Below are 27,541 nucleotides of genomic sequence, written 5' to 3' on the forward strand. Positions count from 1 at the left end.
ACACAGCACAACAGAGAGACGATGCACACCATACACGGCACAACAGATGATGCACACCATACATGGCACAACAGAGAGACGATGCACACCATACACGGCACAACAGAGAGACGATGCACACCATACACAGCACAACAGAGAGATGATGTACACCATACACGGCACAACAGAGAGACGATGCACACCATACACAGCACAACAGAGAGACGATGCACACCATACACGGCACAACAGAGAGACGATGCACACCATACACGACACAACAGAGAGACGATGCACACCATACACGGCACAACAGAGAGATGATGCACACCATACACGGCACAACAGAGAGATGATGTACACCATACACGGCACAACAGAGAGACGATGCACACCATACACAGCACAACAGAGAGACGATGCACACCATACACGGCACAACAGAGAGACGATGCACACCATACACAGCACAACAGAGAGACGATGCACACCATACACGGCACAACAGAGAGACGATGCACACCATACACGGCACAACAGAGAGACAATGCACACCATACATGGCACAACAGAGAGACGATGTACACCATACACGGCACAACAGAGAGATGATGCACACCATACACGGCACAACAGAGAGACGAGGTACACCATACACAGCACAACAGAGAGACGATGCACACCATACACGGCACAACAGAGAGACAATGCACACCATACATGGCACAACAGAGAGACGATGTACACCATACACCGCACAACAGAGAGATGATGCACACCATACACAGCACAACAGAGAGAAGATGTACACCATACACAGCACAACAGAGAGACAATGCACACCATACATGGCACAACAGAGAGACGATGTACACCATACACGGCACAACAGAGAGACAATGCACACCATACACTGCACAACAGATTCAATGATGCCATATATTGGGTGGTCACAATAGATCAGCTTGAGCATATCTTGCTCAGGTGAGCAATTAAGGTAAAAAAGAAACACAAATCTTAATATTTAACTAAATTATGTTTGAATCAAATCAAGACATGACAGAATTGTTGCAGTTAAAGGGTTATTATTGTTGAAGTATATCAGTTAATATACTGGCGAGCTGTTTTTTATATTGATATCTATATATATGACATCAGTTAATATACTGGCTAGCTGTTTTTTATATTGATATAATATATATATATGACATTCAATATCACAATTTTTCTCAGGTTAAGGTTAAGTTTTTTTCCATTTCAAGTTATAGTGATCTGAACATTACACCAGTTTTTTTCCATTTCAAGTTATGGTGATCTGAACATTACACCAGTTTTTTTCCATTTCAAGTTATGGTGAGCTGAACATTACACCAGTTTTTTTCCATTTCAAGTTATGGTGAGCTGAACATTACACCAGTTTATTTCCATTTCAAGTTATGGTGAGCTGAACATTACACCAACTAAAATCATAATTCAATGTCTTAATAAGAAAACACTTTTTGAACAACACTATAACTTGTGTGTGTTTCGTGTTCTGTCACTGTATATATGATCAATACTTGGGCTTAAATGTAAAAAGTTTGCCCTGAAGACATTCTTCGGTAAATGTTAGCCTGTAGACAGCACATGCCACTATTATTAGTATAATCACAGACTAGATAAAAAACAAAAACAACATCATGTTGTTCACCTTTTGCTATTTATGATAACCGTGGATACAAGTAGATGTGCAGGTCATATACTCATATATTTTACAATAATATTCACTCAACAAGGGAATGGCTTGTAGTCCCTTCATTGGCAAAAACAATTTTATATCATTTTTTCTACACCTTTAATTTATAAGAAGTGATTAATTATAAGCACATAGAATAAAAAAATAAAAAAAATTAATGCATGTTATATCTTACACAAGTACACTAAACAAATTCACAATTCAGCAGATTGCGCATTCAAAATATCCGCCTGTTTATCAATAATTTCTTCCTCCATTCCCTCAGCATCATATTTCCCATCTTCAGTGCCATCGGTGTATCTAGCGGCAATTTCTTTGAGTCGCTCAACGCTGTCCTGTACCGTGTCATCCCCAGAGTGACCCCCCTTGAGCTGCTCTCTTATGTGTTCGTATCTCTCAAGCTCAGCCTCAGAGACTGAGGGCGAGAGGTTCTCTAGCGCCAGCTGGAAGTCACTCTCACCCACGGTGATTTTGTCCTCCACTGTTTTACCTGACATTAAAATATATAATGATTGCTAGTGTGCCAACTTTGTCCTCCATTGTGTTAACTGATGTTTGAAATATGTTAGCCTCGTTTTGAGAAAACTGGGCTTAATGCATGTGCGCAAGGTGTCATCTCAGATTAGCCTGTGAAGTCGGCACATGGTATTTTTAGTTAAAGGGAAGTATCTTCTTAACAAATATCCAGTTTAGGCGGAACATGCTGTCCCTGATTTGCCTGTGTCGACTGAACAGGCTAATCTGGGGTGACACTTTACCAAAATTTATTGTGCCCTGTTTTCATGATTTATAGTGTGCCAACTTCATGATTTATAGTGTGCTAACTTAATGATTTATAGTGTGCTAACTTAATGATTTATAGTGTGCCAACACTGAAAAAAGTTAAGTAGCCAATTGATATACTTTTATGTGAATGAATCATATGTGCTGGTAACATGCAACAGTTCAGTGATTGAATGGATAATTAGTCAAATGAAGCGGAGATGGAATGCTTCATAAAATGGTTGATGTTGTTTTAAGTATTTCAAGAGACATACTCACAAATGTTTGTTTCTTGGGCATTTTCCTTAAACACTCTGAATCAAAATATAAAAATACTAGTTGAAAGGATGTATACATGCCTGCATCAACCAGATCTATCTTTCTCTTGATAGCATTCAACATGGCATCTGATGCCAGGGCGTAGAAATCTGCACCCGTCAGATTGAACGGACATTTCTCAACAAACTTTTCCATGTCAAAATTTTCCTCTAGGTTGAATCTGCGGAAACAAAATCATCTTTAAAAGCTTATGAGTACATGTATAAAATTAATTTGTAAAAATAAAGTCAACTCTAAAGTTTCTTAAAGTAGGTATTTATACAAAGTAGAGCCACTATGAAAACAAATGATGCAATTGGTAAATGATACAGATTTGTTCTTGCATTTCTTTAAACAGTAAATAATTATAATGTATTATAAATTATTCGCACAAAAGCTCAACATTCTTTTTTTTTAAGAATGAAAAATTAATTTGATTTAGGAATGTGCGCTGCTTACAGGCTGAATTTCTTAACTTAATTTGCTACACTGATTTTAGTTTACTGTTATGTAGTACTTAACATCTGTAAATATGATAATTTCCTATGACCTACTTTCTCGTTAACGCTTTCAGAATCCTGTACTGAGACTGGTTGTCATCACTCACACCCAAGTACAGCATCTTATCAAACCTGAAACATAACCAGTCCATAAATGGAGTTACTGATAGTGCACAACAGCTTCCCATACAAAAGGCAAGGCTATATCAGTAAAAAGCAAAAAGAAAATGGCTACATTTAACCAGCATAAAAAACAGAGCAACCTGCAAGTATCTAGAAGCCTGTTCAGGTTATATGCTAATTGCTGCTCATCAGTATCTTAGGGATTAAAATGTGCCTTCTTAACTTGAAACTGTTAAGAAAGGACCAAACTTTACTTTGGTTTTCTTTAGGACTACAAACATGTCAAAATGTGTTTATGAGTGCTAAAGGGTCAAATCAACAACAGTGAGATGTTTACCGTCCTGGCCTAAGCAGAGCTGGATCCAAAAGGTCTGGTCTATTGGTGGCTCCAATGACAAACACATCACTAGCCTTGTTGAGGCCGTCCATCTCTGCCAGCAACTGGGACACCACCCTACAATAAATGCAAGCAGTCAGCAACTGTGACACCACCCTACAATAAATGCAAGCAGAGTCAACAACTGGGACATCACCCTACAATAAGTGCAAGCAGAATCAGCAACTGGGACACCACCCTACAATAAGTGCAAGCAGAGTCAGCAACTGGGACACCACCCTACAATAAGTGCAAGCAGAATCAGCAACTGGGACACCACCCTACAATAAGTGCAAGCAGAATCAGCAACTGGGACACCACCCTACAATAAGTGCAAGCAGAGTCAGCCTAGGACACCACCCTACAAAAAGTGCAAGCAGAGTCAGCCTGGGACACCACCCTACAATAAGTGCAAGCAGAGTCAGCCTGGGACACCACCCTACAATAAGTGCAAGCAGAGTCAGCCTGGGACACCACCCTACAATAAGTGCAAGCAGAATCAGCAACTGGGACACCACCCTACAATAAGTGCAAGCAGAGTCAGCCTGGGACACCACCCTACAATAAGTGCAAGCAGAATCAGCAACTGGGACACCACCCTACAATAAGTGCAAGCAGAGTCAGCCTGGGACAGCACCCTACAATAAGTGCAAGCAGAGTCAGCAACTGGGACACCACCCTACAATAAATGCAAGCAGAGTCAGCCTGGGACACCACCCTACAATAAGTGCAAGCAGAGTCAGCCTGGGACACCACCCTACAATAAGTGCCAGCAGAGTCAGCCTGGGACACCACCCTACAATAAGTGCAAGCAGAGTCAGCCTGGGACACCACCCTACAATAAGTGCAAGCAGAGTCAGCCTGGGACACCACCCTAAATTAAGTGCAAGCAGAGTCAGCCTGTGACACCACCCTACAATAAGTGCAAGCAGAATCAGCAACTGGGACACCACCCTACAATAAGTGCAAGCAGAGTCACCATTTGAGCCTTGCTCTGGAAAAACTTGGTTTAATCCATGTGTGTAAGGTGTCGTCCCAGATTAGCCTGTGCCATATGCACTGGCTAGTCAGGGAATACACTTTCCGCCCAGACTAGATTTATGTTTAGAAATGATTTCCGTTTAGGTAAAAATTCCATAAAAGCTTAAAGTGTTGTCCCTGATTAGCTTATGGGGACTGCACAGCCTAATCTGGGACGCACATGCATTCAGCCCTGTTGTCTCCTAGAGAGGCTCATTAATGACATGAAATCATCATAACTATTATTCACGTTTTATGTGTGTGATTTTACCTTTACATCTATCTATTATCCATTAATAGTTGCCATTTCAAAGTATAATTGCAATTTTCATTGTATGAGCAATATAATTGATAAACTTTTAACACACTTAACTGAACAGAAAGTTTGTTAAGACTTGCAATGGTTATCTTGTTTGATGTGAAAAACGTCATATAGATAAATGTCATGTGATAACAGATTACTGACACATAACAGTCAGAATAGATTTATAATAAATATATGCAAAGCATACATATTTAAATGAAGAAAATATACAAACATATCAAACATCAAGAAAATCAAATTGAGGTTGAGCAATGTTTTTGTTGTCCACTTTTTAATATACATTTACTATCAAACTGGACCAACCCTCAATACAAATAATAAGTTTTACAAAACCATTTCTTCATTGATATAGAATAATTTGTGGCATTTGATCTGATGTACATGTTATACAAAGGGTATACAATCATAGTTAAAAAGAAGTGGTCTGGCTGTCCATGACCCATGCTAAGTTGCTATTCTTTCTCCTGTGTTGGTCAATAAGTGAAAACAAAATAATCATTAGCACACATGATACATACCCCCATCACGCCCCCAACACCCTGATATATGAGCTGTTCTCTGGGAAACTGTGACTAAATGCATGTCAATAAAGTGTTGTCCCAGATTAACCTGTGCAATTAGCACAGGCTCATCAAGGATGACACTCCTTTATCAGTATGTTTTGTTTAAAGCAAGTCTCTTGTAAGTAAAAACCAGTTTAAGGGCAAAGTGTTTTCCCTAATTAGCCTGTGTGGACTCCAATGGCTAATCTAGGACAACACTTTACGCACATGCATTAAGCCCTGTTTTCCCGGAGTGAGGCTCATATCAATACCTGTCCATGACCCCTCCTGAGTCTCCACTCTATATCAATACCTGTCCATGACCCCTCCTGAGTCTCCACTCTATATCAATACCTGTCCATGACCCCTCCTGAGTCTCCACTCTATATCAATACCTGTCCATGACCCCCCCTGAATCTCCACTCTATATCAATACCTGTCCATCACCCCTCCTGAATCTCCACTCTATATCAATACCTGTCCATCACCCCTCTTGAATCTCCACTCTATATCAATACCTGTCCATCACCCCTCCTGAATCTCCACTCTATATCAATACCTGTCCATCACCCCTCCTGAATCTCCACTCTATATCAATACCTGTCCATCACCCCTCCTGAATCTCCACTCTATATCAATACCTGTCCATCACCCCTCCTGAGTCTCCACTCTATATCAATACCTGTCCATCACCCCTCCTGAGTCTCCACTCTTGCCTCTGTGTGGGGCCAGTGAGTCCAACTCATCAAAGAATATCACACATGGAGTAGCACTTCTTGCTCTATTGAACACTGTAAACATGGCAACATGACCCATCATAAAGTACCGCAAACCACAAATGGATTTTCAACAAATAAAAAACTTAAGGTATTTTATACAGATGAATTCCACATTTGTGTCTTAATTAAATAAGTCTGCAACATTATCAAAGCTTAGAACATGGATATCACAGGTTAAAGGGCTCAATTTGTATACAAAAAACAGATGACCCTTGTTATTGATTTTCCAAAGAGCATGAGTTGATGAATGTGATATGGAATAAATGGACATTAATCAAGTAATCCTCAAACAATTGTTAAGGAGAATTTTAAGTAGCTACACACTGAAGTCTTTTCAAGTAAAAACCATTTCTGATTGTTTTATTCTGTGCCCTCTGCTTGAAAAGAATGAAAAGCCTTTAGAATCCATTTGGGCTGTGCTCTGTGAAAAAGGGATTTAATTCATGTGCGTAAAGTGTCGTCTCAGAATAGACTGCAGTCCGCAATAGATACTCAGGGACGACACTTTTGGCCGAAACTGGATTTTTGCTAAGAAGAGACTTTAGTAAACTAAAAATACCATAAAAGCAGAAAGTGTTGTCCCTGATTAGCCTGTGCAGACAGGCTACCTGATTAGCCTGTGCAGACAGGCTAATCTTGCACAACACTTTACACACATGCATTAAACCACATTTTCACAGAGCATGGTCCATTTAGATGCTTAAAAGCGATTTTTGTTTATTGCATCCTTTCTGAGACTACCTTGTTTTCTCAAATGGAAACACTATCCCAACTTGATTTATAGATAAAAAAGATTGAACAGTGTATAAATCATATACCATGTACTGTCTGAAAGGACTATGGATATCTCAAAAGAAGACTCAGCTGGAACAGAAAACTAAATCTTAAGCCTTCAGGCCCATTTTGGCATGACAACTCTCATATATTTATAACAGGTTACAAATACCTTCTCTAATATTCTGCTCACTCTGTCCCACGTACATGTTTATTAACTCTGGACCCTTCACACTGTGGATACAAAACACCAACAAAAACTTAATAACTGTTCCAAATGTTCTAAGCAAAAAAAAGTAGCAACCTTTTTGAAACCACTGATTTTAAATTTAAATAAAGAAAACATAAAATGAATTAAAACAGCCACAAATTAATGGATCAATTATAATGTCAACATTTCACTGTATATTTGAATGCACAAAAAAACTGAATGTCATTTAATCACTACAAAATAGCTTGAGCAGAACTTTTCTTGTGATAAAAATCCATCAAAGATATTTGGACCCCCATTCAGCAAACCATTATTGCACTTATGTATACAAAAATGCCAAGAAAAATACTCCAGGTTAAGCAGCATATATGAAGGTTACAACTGGTGCGTATTTAATTTTTTCAAATGTTCTTAATGAATATTGATTTAATTAGCAGTGGTTAATTCCATGTCTGACTAAAAAAAAAATTCCAAAACATTTTATTTCAAGATAACAAGCACATACAAATACAATATGGATTATAAAAATAATGTTTTGCAATCAGACACGAAAAAAAAGAAAAAAACATGTAATGCACACATCTTAAGTTATATATAATAGTAGTCAACGACAGACAAAGCATATAAGTTAGTACCTTGTAAACATTACAATAACATGTAGTTAAGTGTTGAAAATCATATACGAAATACATAAAAGAGAAAAAAGTCGGACTCAAAATTAAAGAAATTCTTTAATATAACATTTGAAAGAATATCCTTAGTATTAAGTCTAAGAATAGTTTGGTGAATAAATGAGTCGTGTTCTGAGAAATCTGGGCATAATGCATGTGCGTAGTGTCATCCCAGATTAGCCTGTGCAGTACACAGGCTAATCTGGGATGACACTTTCCGCCTAAATTTGATTTTTGCTAGAAAGAGACTTCATTTAAACCAAAAATTCATAACAGCGGAAAGTGTCGTCCCTGATAAGCTTGTGCGGACTGCACAGGCTAATCTGGGACTACACTTAACGCACAAGCATTATGCCCAGTTTTCTTAGAGTGCGACTCAAATGTACAGACCCCCGAGAGAGACTAACCTGAGGAAATTGAGGGAGCATTCAGTGGCTACAGCCTTTGCCAACAGAGTTTTACCAGTACCAGGGGGGCCATATAGCAAGACACCTGGAATGGAAGCGTCCTTTATAACATGTCTAACATCCACATAGTTAAAAGAAGATTTACATAAAATTGCAGGAAACATTAGATACTTTCAATATTTATACACATGTATTAAGTATATGGATAAATGTATTACATATGTTTAAGGTAATAAGCACACAAAAGTAACAATGAACTCCAGACCAGTCTTGAGGCCATTAAGACAGAGAGATATCACAAGAACCTCATCATGCAAAAATGGGTTTTATGCAATTTACAGCCAGCATAGCGCAAGGCGAGCCTGGGCAGTCATGCAGTCTGGGCAGGAGCTACGCTGTCTGCGATATAGTCACTCAAGGTTTCATTGTCACATTATTGTAGACAATTGCTCCTGACCAGACTGAAAAAAGCTGTTCTGGATCGCGCTTCCACATGTCATAAAACCCATTTTCCCTTGACACAGCTCATACGAGACCCATACCTGAACGTCTGAGTCCGGCTGCCAGCAGTTCTGGGTACTGCAGAGGGAGTTGGATAGTGTCCAGTATCTCACTCTTAACGTCTGAGAGCCCACCCACATCATCCCACATCACATTGGGAATCTGCAGAAAGGCAATACAAACAATAAAGCCAATAGCCCACCCACATCATCCCGCATCACATTGGGTATCTGCAGAAAGGCAATACAAACAATATAGCCAATAGATCACCCAAATCACGTTGGGAATCTGCAGTGAGGTAATTCAAACAACAAAGCCAATAACCCTCCAACATCATCCCACATAATGTTGGGAATCTGCATTTAGGCAATTCAAACAACAAAGCCAATAACCCTTCAACATCATCCCACATCATGTTGGGAATCTGCATTTAGGCAATTCAAACAACATAGCCAATAACCCACCAACATCATCCCACATCATGATGGGAATCTGCAGAAAGGCAATTCAAACAACATAGCCAATAACCCACCAACATCATCCCACATCATGTTGGGAATCTGCATTTTGGCAATTCAAACAACATAGCCAATAACCCACCAACATCATCCCACATCATGTTGGGAATCTGCAGAAAGGCAATTCAAACAATATAACCAATAGCCCACCCACATCATCCCACATCACATTGGGTTTCTGCAGAAAAACAATTCAAACAACATAGCCACTAGCCCATATTTCTAGAAAAAGTGCACTAAATGCGCATTTAATGCGCATTAAATGTGCTTTTAATGTGCATTAAAGCGCATGTTATTGGCACCGTATTTTTTGCTTAAAAAATACGGTGCCAATAACATGCGCTTTAAAGCGCATTTAAATAAACAAGCGCATTTTTCTGTTCAAATAATACACTTTTTGAGTGTATAAATGCCATTTTGTGTGTATTTTAAAGTGTATTTCAGTGTTTTTTTCCAGTGGAACTAATACGCTTAAGTACATTTTTTTGGTTAAGTGTACTAATACGCTTACCGTTTTTTTTGTACCCCATAATGTACACTTCAAGCGTATTAAAAGAGTTTTAATTTACTTAGGAAAACATGAAAAATACACTTAAGTATGCTCTAGTGTATTTAAAAAAAAACAAAAACGCTCTAGTGTATCTTTTAAAAAATACGCTCTAGTGTATTTTTTTTTAAATACCCTATAGTGTTGTTGTTTTTTAAATACGCTCTAGTGTATTATTTTTTAAAAGATATGCTCTAGTGTATTTTTTTTATAAATACGCTCTAGTGTATTTTTAGTGTATAAGTGCACTTAAGTGTATCTTTGAAAAATATCTATTTAAAAAAAACATTCGTTTGGATATGAAAAGTGGCCAGTTTAAATATGATCTGAAAGAACGAAAGCAAATAAACTTTGTAAATAAACACATTTATTAACATTAATCATTTTAAAATAAACAAGTAGTTAAGACCAATCTAGCTATGGGTGCTTAAAAGCTTTTCTGCTTTCCTCTGCAACTGCTGCCCCCTGTCCCTATACTTTTGGTTTACTTTGTTCCTTACAAAGAATGCATTGAAAAATAACATGTCAATATACATTTTTTTCAAACAATATCACAATAAATAACAATGGCAAATAAAACATGTTGAAAGACATTGACGTTATGAAAAAGTTATAAAAGACATAGGCTTACCGAATTGTCAAATAGCAAAAAAGTTTAAAAAAATCTTTTTCAATCCACACATGGTTTTTAATATTGTTAAAGATTTTTTCTTGCCAAACTTGTAATGTGGTACACAAATAATGTAAGTTTCTCGAGTTTATAAAAAAACACACAATTACATCAAAGATAATTCATTCTAATTATTAAATATATAAGCACTGTGGACATGGAAGCACATTCAAGATCAACATGACTTTCTGAACTTGGAAATATATACAACCATTTACAACTATTTACACACAAGTTATCTCAGTTTTAACTATTAAGGGGACATATCAACAGCTAGAACAGTATTTTATATTCTGAAATAGATATATATATGAAAAGTAACTTATTAAATAATTTCTTAAAACAAACACTTTCAGAAGGTGCCGTGGGAAAATCTTAGGAGTGACACAAATGCACCCACATCATCCCACATCATGTTGGGAATCTGCAGAAAGGCAATTCAAACAACATAGCCAATAACTTACAAACATCATCCCACATCACATTGGGAATCTGCACAAAGGCAATTCAAACAACATAGCCAATAACCCACCAACATCATCCCACATCATGTTGGGAATCTGCAGTTAGGTAATTCAAACAACATACCAATAGCCCACCAACATCATCCTACATTACGTAAGGAATCTACAGTAAGTCAATTCAAACAACATAGCCAATAGCCCAGCAACATCACGTTGGGAATCTGCAGTTAGGCAATTCAAACAACATAGCCAATAGCCCAGCAACATCACGTTGGGAATCTGAATTTAGGCAATTCAAACAACATGCAGCAGAAAATGGCTCTAAAAATCTCTTTTTGCTACCATGCAAATGTTTCCTTATAGAACCATAAATTTGAGAATATTTGCCTTTTCTACATCAAAGTGATATTAACATTTCTGAGCAAAATTGCCATGGCAGGTAATTAATGCACATCAAACAACTGTAATGTACTTGTAGGATAATTCATTAGGAAATCACCTTGTCTTAAAGAAGAGACTGAATGTTTCATACCATACACAGAGTGAAAATAAAGGCTGAATGTTTCATACCATACACAGAGTGAAAATAAAGGCTGAATGTTTCATACCATACACAGAGTGAAAATAAAGGTTGAATGTTTCATACAATACACAGACTGAAAATAAAGGCTGAATGTTTCATACCAAACACAGAGTGAAAACAAGAGCACCGCCTTGCGGGTGCAGACCGCTCATCTATTTTCTTTTTAAAGGTGAAGGGACTCTCATTTTCAATCACAAAGGAGGGAGGAGTGGAGTGAAGAGGGGTGTATAGTGTGGGGTTGTGGACATTTATTACATTATCTTCCAAAAAAGCGAAAAAAAAAAAAAAAAAAAAAAAAAATCGGGGGGGGGGGGGGGGGGGTATAGTGTGAGGGTGTGGTGATAATTTGTGAGATGATCTTAAAAAAAAAAAAAAAAAAAAAAAAAAAATCAAAAAAAAAATTTGGGGGGGGGGGTGGGGGGGGTGGGGTGGGGGTATAGTGTGAGGGTGTGGTGGTCATTTGTGAGATGATCTTATAAAAAAAAAAAAAAAAAAAAAAAATTAGGGGGGGGGGGGGAGGGGGGGAGGGGGGGGGAGGGCACGGGGGATGGTTTGGGTGAAGTCTATTGTGGTATGTCAGGTAAGAGTAGTTTCATCAAAGTATCAATCAAATCTAATCATAAATAAAGAAGTTATGGCAATTTTAGCAAAATTTAATAATTTGACCTTGAGAGTCAAGGTCATTCAAAGGTCAAAGTAAAATTCAAGTTGCCAGGTACAGTAACCTCATGATAGCATGTAAGTATTTGAAGTTTGAAAGCAATAGCCTTGATACTTCGAGTGGATCGAAACACAAAATTTAACCATATATTAAAAGTTACTAAGTCAAAAAAGGGCCATAATTCCGTAACAATGACAACCAGAGTTATGCAACTTGTCCTTTTACTGTACCCTTATGATAGTTTGTGAGTGTTCCAAGTATGAAAGCAATATCTATGATACTTTAGGGGTAAAGTGACCAAAACATAAATCTTAACCAAATTTTCAATTTTCTAAGTATAAAGGGCCCATAATTCCGTCCAAATGCCAGTCAGAGTTACATAACTTTGCCTGCACCGTCCCCTTATGATAGTTCATAAATCTTGCAAGTATGAAAGCAATAGCTTTGATACTGTAGGAATAAAGTGGACCTAAACACAAAACTTAATCAAATTTTCAATTTTCTAAGTATAAAAAGGGCACATAATTCTGTCAAAATGCCAGTCAGAGTTACATTACTTTGCCTGCACAGTCCCCTTATGATAGTTAGTAAGTGTTGCAAGTATGAAAGCAATAGCTTTGATGCTTAAGGAATAAAATGGACCTAAACACAAAACTTAACCAAAATTGTCAATTTTCTAAGTATAAAAAGGGCACATAATTCTGTCAAAATGCATGCCAGAGTTATCTAACTTTGCCTGCCCAGTCCCCTCATGATAGTAAGTAAGTGTACCAAGTTTGAATGCAATAGCATTGATACTTACTGAGAAAAGTGGAACTAAACGCAAAACTTAACCAAAATTTGCAATTTTTTAAGTACAAAAAGGGCACATAATTCTGTCAAAATGCACGCCAGAGTTATCTAACTTTGCCTGCCTAGTCCCCTCATGATAGTAAGTAAGTGTACCAAGTTTGAATGCAATAGCATTGATACTTTCTGAGAAAAGTGGACCTAAACGCAAAACTTAACCGGACGCCGACGCCAACGCCAACGCCAACGCCAACGCCAACGCCAACGCCGACGCCAAGGTGATGACAATAGCTCATAATTTTTTTTCAAAAAATAGATGAGCTAATAAAGGCTGAATGTTTCATACCATACACAGAGTGAAAATAAAGGCTGAATGTTTCATACCATACACAGAGTGAAAATAAAGGCTGAATGTTTCATACCATACACAGAGTGAAAATAAAGGCGGAATGTTTCATACCATACACAGAGTGAAAATAAAGGCTGAATGTTTCATACCATACACAGAGTGAAAATAAAGGCTGAATGTTTCATACCATACACAGAGTGAAAATAAAGGCTGAATGTTTCATACCATACACAGAGTGGAAATAAAGGCTGAATGTATCATACCATACACAGAGTGAAAATAAAGGCAAAACGCTCCTAAACAGGCTAATCCTTTTGTTTGCAAGTTGAATGCTTTATATGACTGGGATGCCAATACACAAAAGCAAATTCACATTTGATACCACTATGGGTCCACACTTTTTTTTTTCTATGGTTCCATACCTTTGGTGTTCCAATAGTTTCTTACATTTTGTGTTTCTATGGTGTCATTACTTTTGTGTCCCTTAGGTGTCATACCTTTGGAGCCCCGATGGCGTCTGAGTGTGCAGCCTGCAGCTGGTCAAGTGCAGCCTGGAAGTCGGCCTGCTGCAGTACAATACCTGCTGCCAGCAAGTCCTCTTCCTCTGACACTGTGGGGCGCACCTTGCCAGAGTAGCTACAAATTATGAGGTTGAATAGCCTTGCTCTGGCAAAATGGGGTGTAATGCATGTGTGGAAAGTGTCATTACTTATCAGCATGTGCAGTTATTTGCACACGCTAATCAGGGACTAAACTTTCCGCCTAAAATGGATTTGTGCAAAGAAGAGACTACATTATTTTATAAAATACAAAAAAGAGGAAAGTGTTGTCCCTGATTAGCCTGTGTGGACTGCATTAAACCCTGTTTTCACAGAGAGAGTTGCTTTATAAAGGTAACATCTAATTATGTTCTCTGCACTTTAAACCTTTAATTTAGATGTTGCTGTGTTTTTGTTTTTCAAAATTAATATAATTCTGAAAGCTGAACCTCCTTATCTCAAAGTCAACCAGAATTCAATGGCCACTTTGACTTTGTCTGGAAATTTATTGTACATACTGTGGGACAACAACTTCTTTATTGCTCTTGATTTCAGAAGAAAAACAATCTGCAACACAAACCACTTTGACTTATGGTGTATATTGTCTGAATTTTATAACTTGAATAGTAAGGCTATTTTAAGATTTTGTCCGCTATTACAAGTCTTTTATACCACTTTTCATAGTTGATGTTGGACATATCTTGCATAATGAGTACAAAGAACAAACTAATATAATTCAAAGGCCATAATTGTATAGTTACTAAGTCCGTTGGGCTGATATTTAAAGTTGGTCAAGACTGGTTTCAAATTGTAGGACTCGAAAGTGGAAAAACTATCTACACAGAGACATAACAACATAAGCAAATCAATGTTCCCTGACATCTTAATTGCATTTTATAACATGAAAAAAAGCATTGCGGTTTTTCGATGAACAAAAAAGATGCTTTAAGGTATTTATTAATATCTTAGTTACTTAGACATGAGCAAAAAATATCAGAATAGAATATTTGAAACATGCTTCAAGTAAAGTACGCAATACTTCAGTGTAAATCTCACCAGAGGTTGACAATGCGCTTGAAGGCCTCTCGTTTGGCATGGGCAACCAGGGCAGCAAGGTCTCCCAACACAAAGCCCTAAAATCATCAGGTATATAATGATATATAAAATAAAACAAATGGCATATAAAATATAATATTCGGATATGCTCGTCTATCATAAGAAAAAACATACCTATGAGGTCTTGCACAAATGTTCTAAAGCTCAAAACTATTGCAAAATATTTGGCCAAGATTTTTAAACTAAGATATGATAAAGTATATTGTTTAGATGCAGTATAATTGCATGTTTACACACATAATTGTACTAAATTGTCTTACATTTTATTTGTTATTATGCAAATGTTTCTTGATTGTCACATTTGTTCATCTTTAAATACTTTATATTGAATGATTCTCTGTCTTGCCCATATTGCTTTTGTAGGATTGCCAATAAACTTTGTTTGTTGTTTATTAATATCCATGAGGATATGTGAAATAATAGGCATTGAGATTCTTCAAAAACTGCTTTATTGTCAAAAATCAATTATAAATATATCTTAAGCTCAATCAAACTTGACGAAAATAAAGATATTGTCAAGTTTATACATGAACCATGCTCTGTGAAAAGGGGGTTTAATACATATGCGTAAAGTGTCGTCTCATTTTAGCAGGTGCAGTCCGCTCAGACTAATCTGGGACGAAACTTTCCGCTTTTATGGTATTTTCTGTTTAAAGGAATTCTTTTCTTAGCGAAAATCCAGTTTCAGTGGAAAGTGCCATCCCTGATAGCCTATGGGGACAACACTTTATGCACTTGCATTAATTGCATCAGTTCTCTGGGCTATGTAGGAGAGAGAGGTCACTTACTGCAGTCCTCTGGGCTATGTAGGAGAGACAGATGTTGGCGCTGTGGTTCACATTCTGTATCAATGCTCCGACAATGTCTCCCCTCTCATGCTCTGTAGGAACCTGGATGTAAAAGGGAAGCATTTGCAACCATAAATTTGGTCGGCTTCATTTTTTAAATTCTCCAAAATTTGAAATGACTAATCACTATGTTTTAATTTGAGATTCAACATTTTCAATAAATTCTTTAAACAATTTCAAACCAGTGTATTTTTTCTTTTTCAAGCTTAATGTATACACTCAAACAAACAATAACATAATAACAGACTTCAGTTTTAATGTCTGCTAATTCATCCCATTGAGATCACTCTCAGGTCAAATCTGTTTTTCAATCCTCACCTCTGGTTTCAGATGGAGCATTCCTGCATGTCTTGGCATGTCAATGGTGGTATCATTTGAATTTAATTCGCTGTGTTACAAGAAAAATACAATTTAACTTTAATTATTTTTTCTATTTTTTGTTGTCATTACATTATATTATTTCTCACTGAGCAAAACTTAAGGAAATAAATTAATCCTCACTTCTATTTTAAGGTGGTGCAGAAAGCACTCCTGCATGTCGTGGGTAAGGTCCTTGTTCTTGTGGCAGGTTGCTACGACAACCATGGGGAACAGTTGCAGGTCGTTCTTCAGCTGCATCACATTGGAGAGAAGACTGCTAGCAACCCGGGGGTCTGTAATAGCCCGGAACAGGTGAAAATGAATTTATTTGCAGGGACATTTGTAACAAGAGAATTTGTTGAATTGATATAACCCACATACATTTTTTTTTGTTTAATTAGGGGCGCAGAACTAAAAGAAAAAGTTATTTAAAGGGTTGCGCTTTTTCTCAATAATATGTAGTTACATCATACAAAAACAACAAAGAGCAATTACTTTTGTTTAAGAAAACATAGGGTTCTGGTTTTTATTCATGGCATTTCTCCTCATGATATCTATACACCCATGAAGTATCATGTTGAAAGTATCTGAGATATAGCCCTGAATAGTAACGTTATACAACAACAACAAAGGCAAAGAACTCATATTTTAGAAAGTGTATGGTTAAATTTCTTGTGCATGGCACTTCGACTCCTTTATATCTATACATCCCCTTTGGCATGGGATAAAAATTCATCTTTAACTTAAAAAGATCAACGCTGAAAGCTGTTAAATTTCGTAGAGTTGGGGCACCTATCTCCAAACACTTTTGAATCAGCTTAAGGTAATGCTTAAAAATAAACCACAATCTTGTGCATTATTTAACATGCAATTAGAACATTTAGCATACTTAACTATCTTGAAGACTGTAATATCGATTAAATAATGATTATTGAAAATAACACCATTTAGCATCTATTACGAAACATGGAATCTATTACAAAACAGAAGGCATTCTATTACCGTACACGTTTGAATGATTAAAAGTTAGTATAGTCAAAATGTACATTTGTTTAATGGCTGCAAGTTAAACAAATTAATAATCTATCTTAATCAATGATTTTATAGTTATTGATTTTAAGAGTCATAGCACACGAAATGCATCTGGATCGGCCCCGGGGCGTCTGAAAAAATTCCTGCGGAAGCACTGCACATGATCCCTTTAAATATTACCAAACACAATATAGTGGCATTGGGAATAGCTTTTACTAAAAAAGTACTTAAAATATACATGTTACATGTGATAAGTTAGAATCTAAATTAAACATTTATGTGTACTTGATACTACAGAAGAGCTCCTAACCTTCAGTATTTCCATCCCTGTCCCGACCCAGTGCATGTATGCTCTGCAGCAGCAGAATGCACGGAGAATACAGCCCGGCTGAAAACACATTAATGAAATTAAATTTTCCCTGTAATTATAGTTACACTACACATATTTCAAACACACCGATTGTAACAAACTAACCATGCGAAACAGCATTTTAATTATTAATTATTTAATTACATTTTTGTAAAAACATTAAGTAAATCATTTTAAAATCAATCTTTTACATTATGGAAATAGAGAACTTTCAGTATCTGACTTTAAAAAAATACTATGGACAACTTAAATCAAATCAAACAATAAGCACCTGCAGTAAATGCGTTTTTCATTCTGGATTCCGTGGCTGCAGCAGACTCTCCAACCAAAGTGTGACAATTAACCTGTAACAGAAATGTCACCACCATTGAGCCTCGCTCTGGAAAAACAGGGTTTAATTCATATGAATCGCATTCTGAGAAAACAGGGCATAATGCATGTGCATAAAGTGTCGTCCCAGATTAGCCTATGCAATCTGCACAGGCTAATCAGGGACGACACTTTCTGCTTTTGTGACATTTTTCGTATAAATTAAGTCTCTTAGCAAAAATACAATTTAGGCGGAAAGTGTTGTCCCTGATAAGCCTGTGCGGACTGCACAGGCTAATCTGGGACGACACTTTACACACATGCATTAAACCCAGTTTTCTCAGTACACGACTCATATATACGGAATATTACGCTAGTCAATTGTTCCAAGAGTTTGTATCACTCGAGTGGCTTGTGTGATGACGTATCACACGAGAGGCGGAGCCTCGAGTGTGATGCGAAATAGCACAAGCCACGAGAGTGAAACAAACTCTTGGAACAATTGACTAGCGTAATATTCCTTTTATTATATACAGCAACTAACGAAAACAGTTAACAATTGTATTTTTTACTTTAACAAAACTGAGAAAACAATGACTAAAACGGTACGCCATAGTTTATTTAAGACGCGTATGAATACAGTTTATGTAAATTAACGTGTAAACATTCGAACCGGGAAAACACAGGTTTCCGACACGCTTACCTTAATGCCATCGTTAATCCAATATTTATAACAATTAATTTGACATCTTTAATCCGATGTTTATAACAAAAACTTGAAACAATATGCACTTCCACTTCTATCTTCCATGTCTTCATCAAAACTTAATTTAAACCACACTATTTATTGTATTCCTATCAAAATATACATTTATGCATGATAAACACGCACTCCAAAATAAGTTTTGAATTCGTTCAATGTTTTTAACAAATAGTTTACTGTTAAAAAACACCACGTCCGACAGGTCCTTAAATTGCATAGAGTTTAGTTAAAACTATTGTGTTTCGTCACAGAAATGACGTCACACGATGTACTACGTTATATATTTCGTAATATAAAATATTTCTATTTTTGGTGCGTGTAATGTGATGCATTAAATGGGTCGAAGAAGTCCGGCAAGTATGGTAATACGGAATTGGAAACAGTGAGTAGCGTAATACGGGATTTTTTATTTCAACGATTGATACAACCTGTATTTTGTTAAAAGCATTAAACAGGTTTATAATAAAAAGACATCCCAGATTAGCCTTAGCAGTCTGGCTGTACAGGCTAATCTTGGACAACACTTTCCACTTTAATGAAATTTTCATTAACATGAAGTCGCTTCTAAACATAAATCAACTCTAGGTGGAAAGAGTTGTCCAGGATTAGTTCATGATTCCATTTCAAAATGCACAGCTTCATATGGGCAGACACTATACACACATGCATTTAGCCCTATTTTCCTAGAGTAAGACTAATGTTATATCCAAATTACAATTTGCAAGCATATCTGTGCACTAGTGGTAACAAGCAAATTCGTTGAATTGATATCCCCCGCCTATATACTTCTGGACACAAAAGTGTTATATTTGACACTAAAAAAAGCATTTTTTTGAAGGTACAAAGGGCCATAACTCTGTTATTATCAGATGGTGTACAATGCTTTTTGGCGTGCATCATCCTATTATCCATATATATACTCATACCAAGTTTCAATGAAATCCGCAAAAGCACTTCCAAGATATGGCTCGGACACAAAAGTGATGGACGGACAGCCAGACGGACAGCGCCAAAACAATATCCCTTTGCCTCTGGCGGGGGATATATACTCATACCAAGTTTAAATGAAATCCGCCAAAGCACTTCCAAGATATGGCTCCGGACACAAAAGTGCCTATAGTAAAAAGCATTTTTCAAGATACAAAGGGCCATAACTCTGTTTTTAACAGATGGTATACAATGCCATTTGGCGTGCATCATCCTCTTATGCATATATATACTCATACCAAGTTTCAATACAATCCGCCAAAGCACTTCCAAGATATGGCTCCGGACACATCAGTGCCTATAGTAAAAAGCATTTTTTCAAGATACAAAGGGCCATAACTCTGTTTTTAACAGATGGTGTACAATGCCATTTGGCGTGCATCATCCTCTTATGCATATATATATACTCATACGAAGTTTCAATGAAATCCGCCAAAGCACTTCCAAGATATGGCTCGGGACACAAAAGTGCCGGACGGACGGACGGATGGACGGACAGCCGGACGGACAACGCCAAAACAATATCCCTCCGCCTCTGGCGGGGGATAACAAACTGGTGCCAGAACTTGAGGTGTGCAGGTTCAATCCTCTTCTCTAAACCTACAAAGTACTTAATTGTGCTAGGTGATTCACACTGTGCATACAAAAACACTGTGCTTTCTGGAAGGGTGCCTCTAGCACATGTTGCACAATACAACTTAACCTAAATACTGTTGATTAAGTATCATTAAATAAACATGTATATGTTTTGAATGCATTGTGTTTTTTTTACCTCACAAATACTTGACAATAGCAATAGCTGTCTTTAAAACTTTTAAAGGCAATTTTGTGCTACAGTATCAATTTTTAGAAGACTTAATGAAAATGGTAGTTGAGCGAGTGTTGTACTGATACTAATATCTTCCACCATCATCCATGAGGGCATATTAAGGTGTCTAAAACACAACTTTGATGCTCCATACCTTAAAACCATGGACAAAAAAATATCTCCTTTTAGTTTGGTGAAGATTTGTTTGACTTAGAGAGTGGAAATAAAACTGGTCAACAAAGTGGATATCAACATAGCAAAACTGGTCGACAAAGTGGATATCAACATAAAAAAACTGGTCAAAAAAGTGGATATCAACATAACAAAACTGGTCAACAAAGTGGATATCAACATAACAAAACTGGTCAACAAAGTGGATATCAACATAACAAAACTGGTCAACAAAGTGGATATCAACATAACAAAACTGGTCAACAAAGTGGATATCAACATAACAAAACTGGTCAACAAAGTGGATATCAACATAACAAAACTGGTCAACAAAGTGGATATCAACATAACAAAACTGGTCAACAAAGTGGATATCAACATAACAAAACTGGTCAACAAAGTGGAAATCAACATAACAAAACTGGTCAACAAAGTGGATATCAACATAACAAAACAACAAAGTGGATATCAACATAACAAAACTGGTCAACAAAGTAAATATCAACATAACAATACTGGTCAACAAAGTGGATATCAGCATAACAAAACTGGTCAACAAAGTGGATATCAACATAACAAACTTGGTCAACAAAGTGGATATCAACATAACAAAACTGGTCAACAAAGTGGATATCAACATAACAAAACTGGTCAACAAAGTGGATATCAACATAACAAAACTGGTAAACAAAGTGGATATCAACATAACAAAACTGGTCAACAAAGTGGATATCAACATAACAAAACTGGTCCACAAAGTGGATATCAACATAACAAAACCAACCATGACAGTTGCCATATGAGCTTTCTTCTGACAAAACTGGACTTGATGTATATCCCTAAAGTGTCATCCCAGATTGGCCTCCTGCTATTCAGGGATGACACTTTCTGCTTTTCTGGAATTTTTTGTTAAGAGGAAGTCTCTTCCAGTTTAGGCAGAAAGTGTCATCAATGATAAGCATTTGCAGATTACACAGGCTAATCTGGGATGATATTTAACACAAACACATTAAGCCCAGTTTTCGCAGAATGATGCTCATATTTATATTGTGTGCCCACCTTGAAGGCGTGGACTCCAAAACGTCGTGCCACTGCTACCACCAGACTTGTCTTCCCACACCCCACTGGGCCGGATAGCAGGATTGCCGGCGGCAATGACTGTAGTATCTTTGTTTCAGAGCTAAAAAGCAGGTAAACATTTTTTAATATTCACCAATTATTTTAATAATTTTTTAACTATAAATTGGATTTTCTCAATACACATGATTTATGTACCATCTAAGGGGAGTAAAAAGAATGGTTGTGATGAAGTATACATAGTAATGCTCAATTGGTCATTTTCGGCTTAAGTAAAACTATTACAGCGAATATACTAAGATGTACCCCTGAGTATGGCCTTAAAACATATTTTCCATACATAGGGACAGTATATTGCAGTATACATAAGAGTACCTGGGGCACTATTAAGCAGTTCCTCAGCCAACAACGAGCAATTGAGGTATAGTAACTTGGTGGTGTATTTCGTATAAATGGTTACCTAGTCTTGATGTGGTTAGTAACTTGGTGGTCTATTTTATTAACTAGGGTTACTTGGTGGTTATGTGGGTCAGGATGGTTACCTGGTGGTGATGTGGGTCAGGATGGTTACCTGGTGGTGATGTGGGTCAGGATGGTTACCTGGTGGTGATGTGGGTCAGGATGGTTACTTGGTGGTGATGTGGGTCAGGATGGTTACCTGGTGGTTATGTGGGTCAAGATGGTTACCTGGTGGTGATGTGGGTCAGGATGGTTACCTGGTGGTGATGTGAGGCAGGAAAGTTACCTGGTGGTTATGTGGGTCAGGATGGTTACTTGGTGGTGATGTGGGTCAGGATGGTTACTTGGTGGTGATGTGGGGCAGGATGGTTATTTGGTGGTGATGTGAGGCAGGATGGTTATCTGGTGGTTATGTGGGTCAAGATGGTTACCTGGTGGTGATGTGGGTCAGGATGGTTACCTGGTGGTGATGTGAGGCAGGTTGGTTACCTGGTGGTTATATGGGTCAGGATGGTTATTTGGTGGTGATGTGGTTCAGGATGGTTACCTGGTGGTGATGTGGGTCAGGATGTTTACCTGGTGGTGATGTGGGGCAGGATGAAGTTCTCCAGCCTATCCACGTAAGTGTGAAGGCCGTGTAAGTAGTCCTGGTCCCAGAAACTTACAGGCTGGGGGCTTAGGTATGTCTGCATCATCACTGGCACGTAACTGTGCTCTGTGCCAATCTGAAAATGTATGTGCCTCATTCTGGGAAAACAGGGCTTTATGCATGTGCATGAAGTGTCATCCCAGATTAGCCTGTGCAGTCCACGCAGGCTTATCAGGGACAACACTCTCTGCTTTTAAGGTATTTTTTGTTTCATGGAAGTCTCTCCTTAGCAAACTTCCAGTGTAGACACAGGCTAATCTGGCATGACATTTTACACACTCGCATTAAGCCCAATTTTCCCAGAACTAGTCTAATACCATCAATACTTTAAGACACCTAAAAAAGAAATTTTGTCTCAGAAAACATTGAAACAAAATGCATCATCAAATTTCTGGTATACAGAAATTTAGAGACAAGTCTGTTGTATAATGACATTTGCCTTTAGGCCAATTAATCATATAGAGCATTTATTCACAATAATTGTAAACACTTATTAAGCATTTAGGATAATATTACCTATACTGATTCACCTTTTTTGAACAGCAGTTAACATTTTATCTCACCTGTACTAGAGTGGTGTGTGTGGTGTCCATTACAAAGTTCCTGTGCTTTGTTTCTTGGCCTTGTATGCCAATTACTTTGAAGTAAATACATGGAAATCTGTTCTCTGTATCATCGCCAGTGTTCTGCCAGAAAAGCGGATCATCTGTTAAAACAAAATTATAAACTTATTAACCTGTAGATGAACTTCAGAGAAATCCATCTTTTAAATGGAAGCCAATCAGATGATATAACATGTAATTCCATTCAGAGTTTTTCGAGACGGCTAAGGTTCCATATGATCACATGATAGTACATTGTATAGCACACAAACTTTCTAATTAATAGGCATGTAATTAATTTATATGTTTGATGTCATAACATGCTTGAACTTCTTAACTGTAATAAAGACAATTGATTAATGTAGGAAGATTACTGAGAGGTTGAACAAACTTGTTTTTACCTGAGCTCCTTATGGCAATAATATCTCCTTTTGCAACAACCCTGAAGGAAAACACTACAGTTATAACTTATAGGATTAGTGTACATAGATTAAATTTTAGACTTTAAGGTCAATCATGCCCATTTAAATTATGTATACATGGAAAGCATATTCTTTATAAAGAAAATATTGAATTTGTATTATATAACTCATAACAATAATAACTTTGAAATGACATAAACTGACTATAAAATAGGTTAGTACAGGTTCATGTAGGTTTCTCTGCTCTGGTTGATGCATACTTGAGTAGATTCTTGGACTCAGAGCCGGTTTATTTACCTTGGAATTTTCGAAGATATCACATCTTCTTCATCAGCTGATCACTGAATCACTGACGTCACAATCACATGACCGGTGAAGGGTCACGTGATACGAAGAGACTGGCATACATCCGGGGGTAGCTTGAGTCCCTCGTCCCTGTTAAGTGATGGCCAGGTGTATGCCAGTCTCTTCGTATCACGTGACCCTTCACCGGTCATGTGATTGTGACGTCAGTGAATCAGTGATCAGCTGATGAAGAAGATGTGATATCTTCGAAAATTCCAAGGTAAATAAACCGGCTCTTAGTCCAAGAATCTACTCAAGTAGGTTGGTACAGCTTATATACCAGTATATTCTACATCACACCTCCAGTTTGCCATATTAATACCATTTAAGAACTGAAGATTTGCAAAAAGACATTTTGTCACACATATTCTTTTTTTTATGTTAGAATTGTATGTATTTTCTAATGTATGTGATTTTTCAGAGCAGTTTTTTAGTTAATTTTAAATTTTCTATTAAATGCGTTAAACAATAAGTAAATTAAAACCTAATTTTTTATTTAGATCATTACTCTCACTTTTACCTTCTGCATGTAAAATACTGTTTTAGTGCCTCGTCATGTGGAGACCGTGGACTGTAGTTGGGAGATGGGACAATAGAAATGGTGACTTCACTGGCAACTGGCGGCGTCACAGTGCAGGATGGGCTTTTGGAGGATATTATATTCAAGGTATACACATCTGTGAAGTTATATCTCTGTAAAACAAGAAAAAATATTAATGGTTTTAAAATCTATCTGGTTTACATGCAGTCAGAAATGCATGTCAAATTTTGAAAATATTTGGTAGCAATTTAAATATAGAAATATTGTGCCATTTACAGTTTTTAATTAATGGATTTTCTATAAAATTGCAAACCATCTATCATTTGCATGTTCTAAGCCAAGAAATTCAAAATAACTGTTTGCAAGTGTATGTAAAAAGAAGGTGAATAAGTCAACAATGCAAATTATCATAAAGCATACCTTTAATTTCAATTTTGATGGCAATATAACTGGTGGCTTTTGTTGCATGTTAAACAAGCAGAGGGGTGAGATGTAAACCTTTGTGGATCTATCAAACTCCTTAGTTAGGCAGCGTACCATACAAAGTCTCTCTATTGGAGGATCTTTACCAACAACATCAACATCTTCATCATAATCTGGAGTTACAAGCACATAGCTGCTATCAAAAACACCAAGTTTTAACATTTGTTTTCTTGACATTCCAATAAAATAGAAAGAGTCAAAGTTTTGTTTTTTTACTTCACGAAACAGCATCTCTCTGAAAACATATTCCTGTGAAACAACTTCAAAGCAGAAACTGCCAATAAAGTCTGAGACTTTCCTTTGCCTTGTTACATCAAAAGTCTGAGTTGTAGTTTTTGAATTCTTATCATCAGTGATGTCTTCAAAGTTTGGGATACAATCGTCTTCATCTTCCTGTTGGAGTGAATTAGAATAAAACACGTCTGAATATTGTGTGAAATCTGACAGAAGTGGACTGAATGACACGGCATTGCCTGGACGCTTTAAAGATCTGATTTTGTCTTGAAATCTCTTTGTTTCAGCTTGCATATCACCTAAGAATGTTATCACCATCTCTGTCTTTTCAGTTAACATGCCTTGTTTAACTGGAGAACATTCTAGTACAAATGTATCAGTGTAATATTCTCGTTTGAAATCTGGATCATTAAGAAATGGGCCATATGGTGCTAAGAAAACATCCTTTGCTCTAACAAGAACAGGGCTTTTCTTGATAATCTGTAACAAATGTTTGGAAAATTCTGAATCTCTCTTAGTAATCCACCTGTAGGTCTCTTGTGAACCGACTCCAATCACTAAATTGTAGACAGGGTGAAGCTGGACACATCTTACATATATATTCTCTGATGCAATGTTATAGTGTGTCATGAATTCTGGTGAACAAAATATCTCAATCTTGTTAGGGCTATCAGTCTCAGCTTGGTTCTGCGTTTGTTCTCGAATTATGGTGACGACGAAGATTTCAATATCTGAGCCATGAACAATACTTCCTGTGTTGTCAACGTCTGTTTCTTCAGTATCTGGTATTAGGATCTCTGGAAAATTCTGACTGTTCGACAAGAACCTCTGAAATACGCTTCCCTTTCCTGGTGGGTGTTTACTTTCGCTTTTAGTGTTTGTCCAAATAGACAGACAAAACGACTGTCTGGAACTAGGTAGTCCCAAAATATCGGCATCTTTTCTTGAAACAAACACGTGTAATTGGTTGTCATTATTACTTAGGTCCTGTTTATCAAGCTTGACAAGGGACGCGTTGAATCTAAGGGTTTTATCTCGAAATTTGTCAGAATTACTGAGGGCAGCCATTTTTATTTGCGAATATAACAACACATACATTTATCCCCAATAGTTTGAGGCCCGTCCTGCATTTGTGTCAACAAAATTTTTATGTTAAAAGAGTTTTACGGAATCCGGATAGTGCCATCTATAACCTCGCCCTTTTTTCATCAAGGGCGACAATAGACACACGAAGCGATACACGATATTTTTCGCGACAGTCGCGGCGACGCACGATATTTTGCGCGACAGTCGCGGCGATGCACGATATTTTTCGCGACGGTCGCGGCGACGCGCAATATATTTAACACGATATATCGCCTTTTGGGCTACCTACACAGGGGCGATATATCGTGTTAAATATATCGTGCGTCGCCGCGACTGTCGCGCAAAATATCATGCGTCGCCGCGACTGTAGCGATAAGTATCGTGTATCGCTTCGTGTGTCGTGTCTCGCGTTTACAGGGCGACACTAGACACACAAAGCGACATGTATCGCAGTCTACTAATTTGAGACAGATTCGGATAATATGGGCGATATTTGAATAATAAAATATCGTGCGTCGCCGCGACTGTCGCGCAAAATATCGTGCGTCGCTTCGAGTGTCTAGTGTCGCTCTTTTAACGCCAGACACGACACACGAAGCGATATGTGAACGATATTTTTCGCGACAGTCGCGGCGACGCACGATATTTTGCGCGACAGTCGCGGCGTCGCACGTTATTTTTTCGCGATAGTCTTGGCGACGCACGATAGTTTGGGCGACAGTCGCGGCGACGC

General features: G+C 37.4%; 1 protein-coding gene across 2 annotated transcripts; it reads right to left on the minus strand.

The window, feature by feature from the left end:
- Window positions 1–1,662: 1,662 nt before the first annotated feature.
- Window positions 1,663–26,811, minus strand: LOC127872749 (peroxisome assembly factor 2-like). 2 transcript variants are annotated; one of them, XM_052416125.1, is made up of 20 exons: window positions 25,426–26,811; window positions 24,985–25,157; window positions 24,099–24,139; window positions 23,659–23,801; window positions 23,023–23,171; window positions 21,970–22,090; window positions 18,144–18,216; window positions 17,813–17,890; window positions 16,612–16,763; window positions 16,051–16,152; window positions 15,203–15,279; window positions 14,105–14,243; window positions 9,068–9,188; window positions 8,526–8,610; window positions 7,409–7,470; window positions 6,366–6,474; window positions 3,758–3,874; window positions 3,352–3,429; window positions 2,839–2,978; window positions 1,663–2,207 (listed from the first exon to the last, which is right to left on the minus strand). In XM_052416125.1, exons 1-20 carry the CDS (start codon window positions 26,788–26,790, stop codon window positions 1,912–1,914), a joined length of 3,621 nt encoding a protein of 1,206 aa, XP_052272085.1. In that variant the 5' UTR covers window positions 26,791–26,811; the 3' UTR covers window positions 1,663–1,911. The 2 variants fall into 2 exon arrangements, with proteins under 2 accessions (XP_052272085.1, XP_052272086.1); XM_052416126.1 differs by lacking the exons at window positions 1,663–2,207; window positions 2,839–2,978; window positions 3,352–3,429; window positions 3,758–3,874 and adding an exon at window positions 6,036–6,078.
- Window positions 26,812–27,541: the final 730 nt, after the last annotated feature.

This window comes from Dreissena polymorpha, chromosome 3, assembly GCF_020536995.1.
Source record: "Dreissena polymorpha isolate Duluth1 chromosome 3, UMN_Dpol_1.0, whole genome shotgun sequence".
Taxonomy (NCBI): domain Eukaryota; kingdom Metazoa; phylum Mollusca; class Bivalvia; order Myida; family Dreissenidae; genus Dreissena; species Dreissena polymorpha.

Coding starts and splice junctions, on each gene's coding strand:
- LOC127872749 (XM_052416125.1), bottom strand. CDS start 26,790: ATGGCTGCCCTCAGTAATTCTGACAAATTTCGAGATAAAACCCTTAGA. Junction 9,189..14,104: donor ACGCCATCGGGGCTCCAAAG/GTATGACACCTA, acceptor GCCTTTCTGCAG/ATTCCCAATGTGATGTGGGA. Junction 7,471..8,525: donor TGCTCCCTCAATTTCCTCAG/GTTAGTCTCTCT, acceptor TTGTATCCACAG/TGTGAAGGGTCCAGAGTTAA.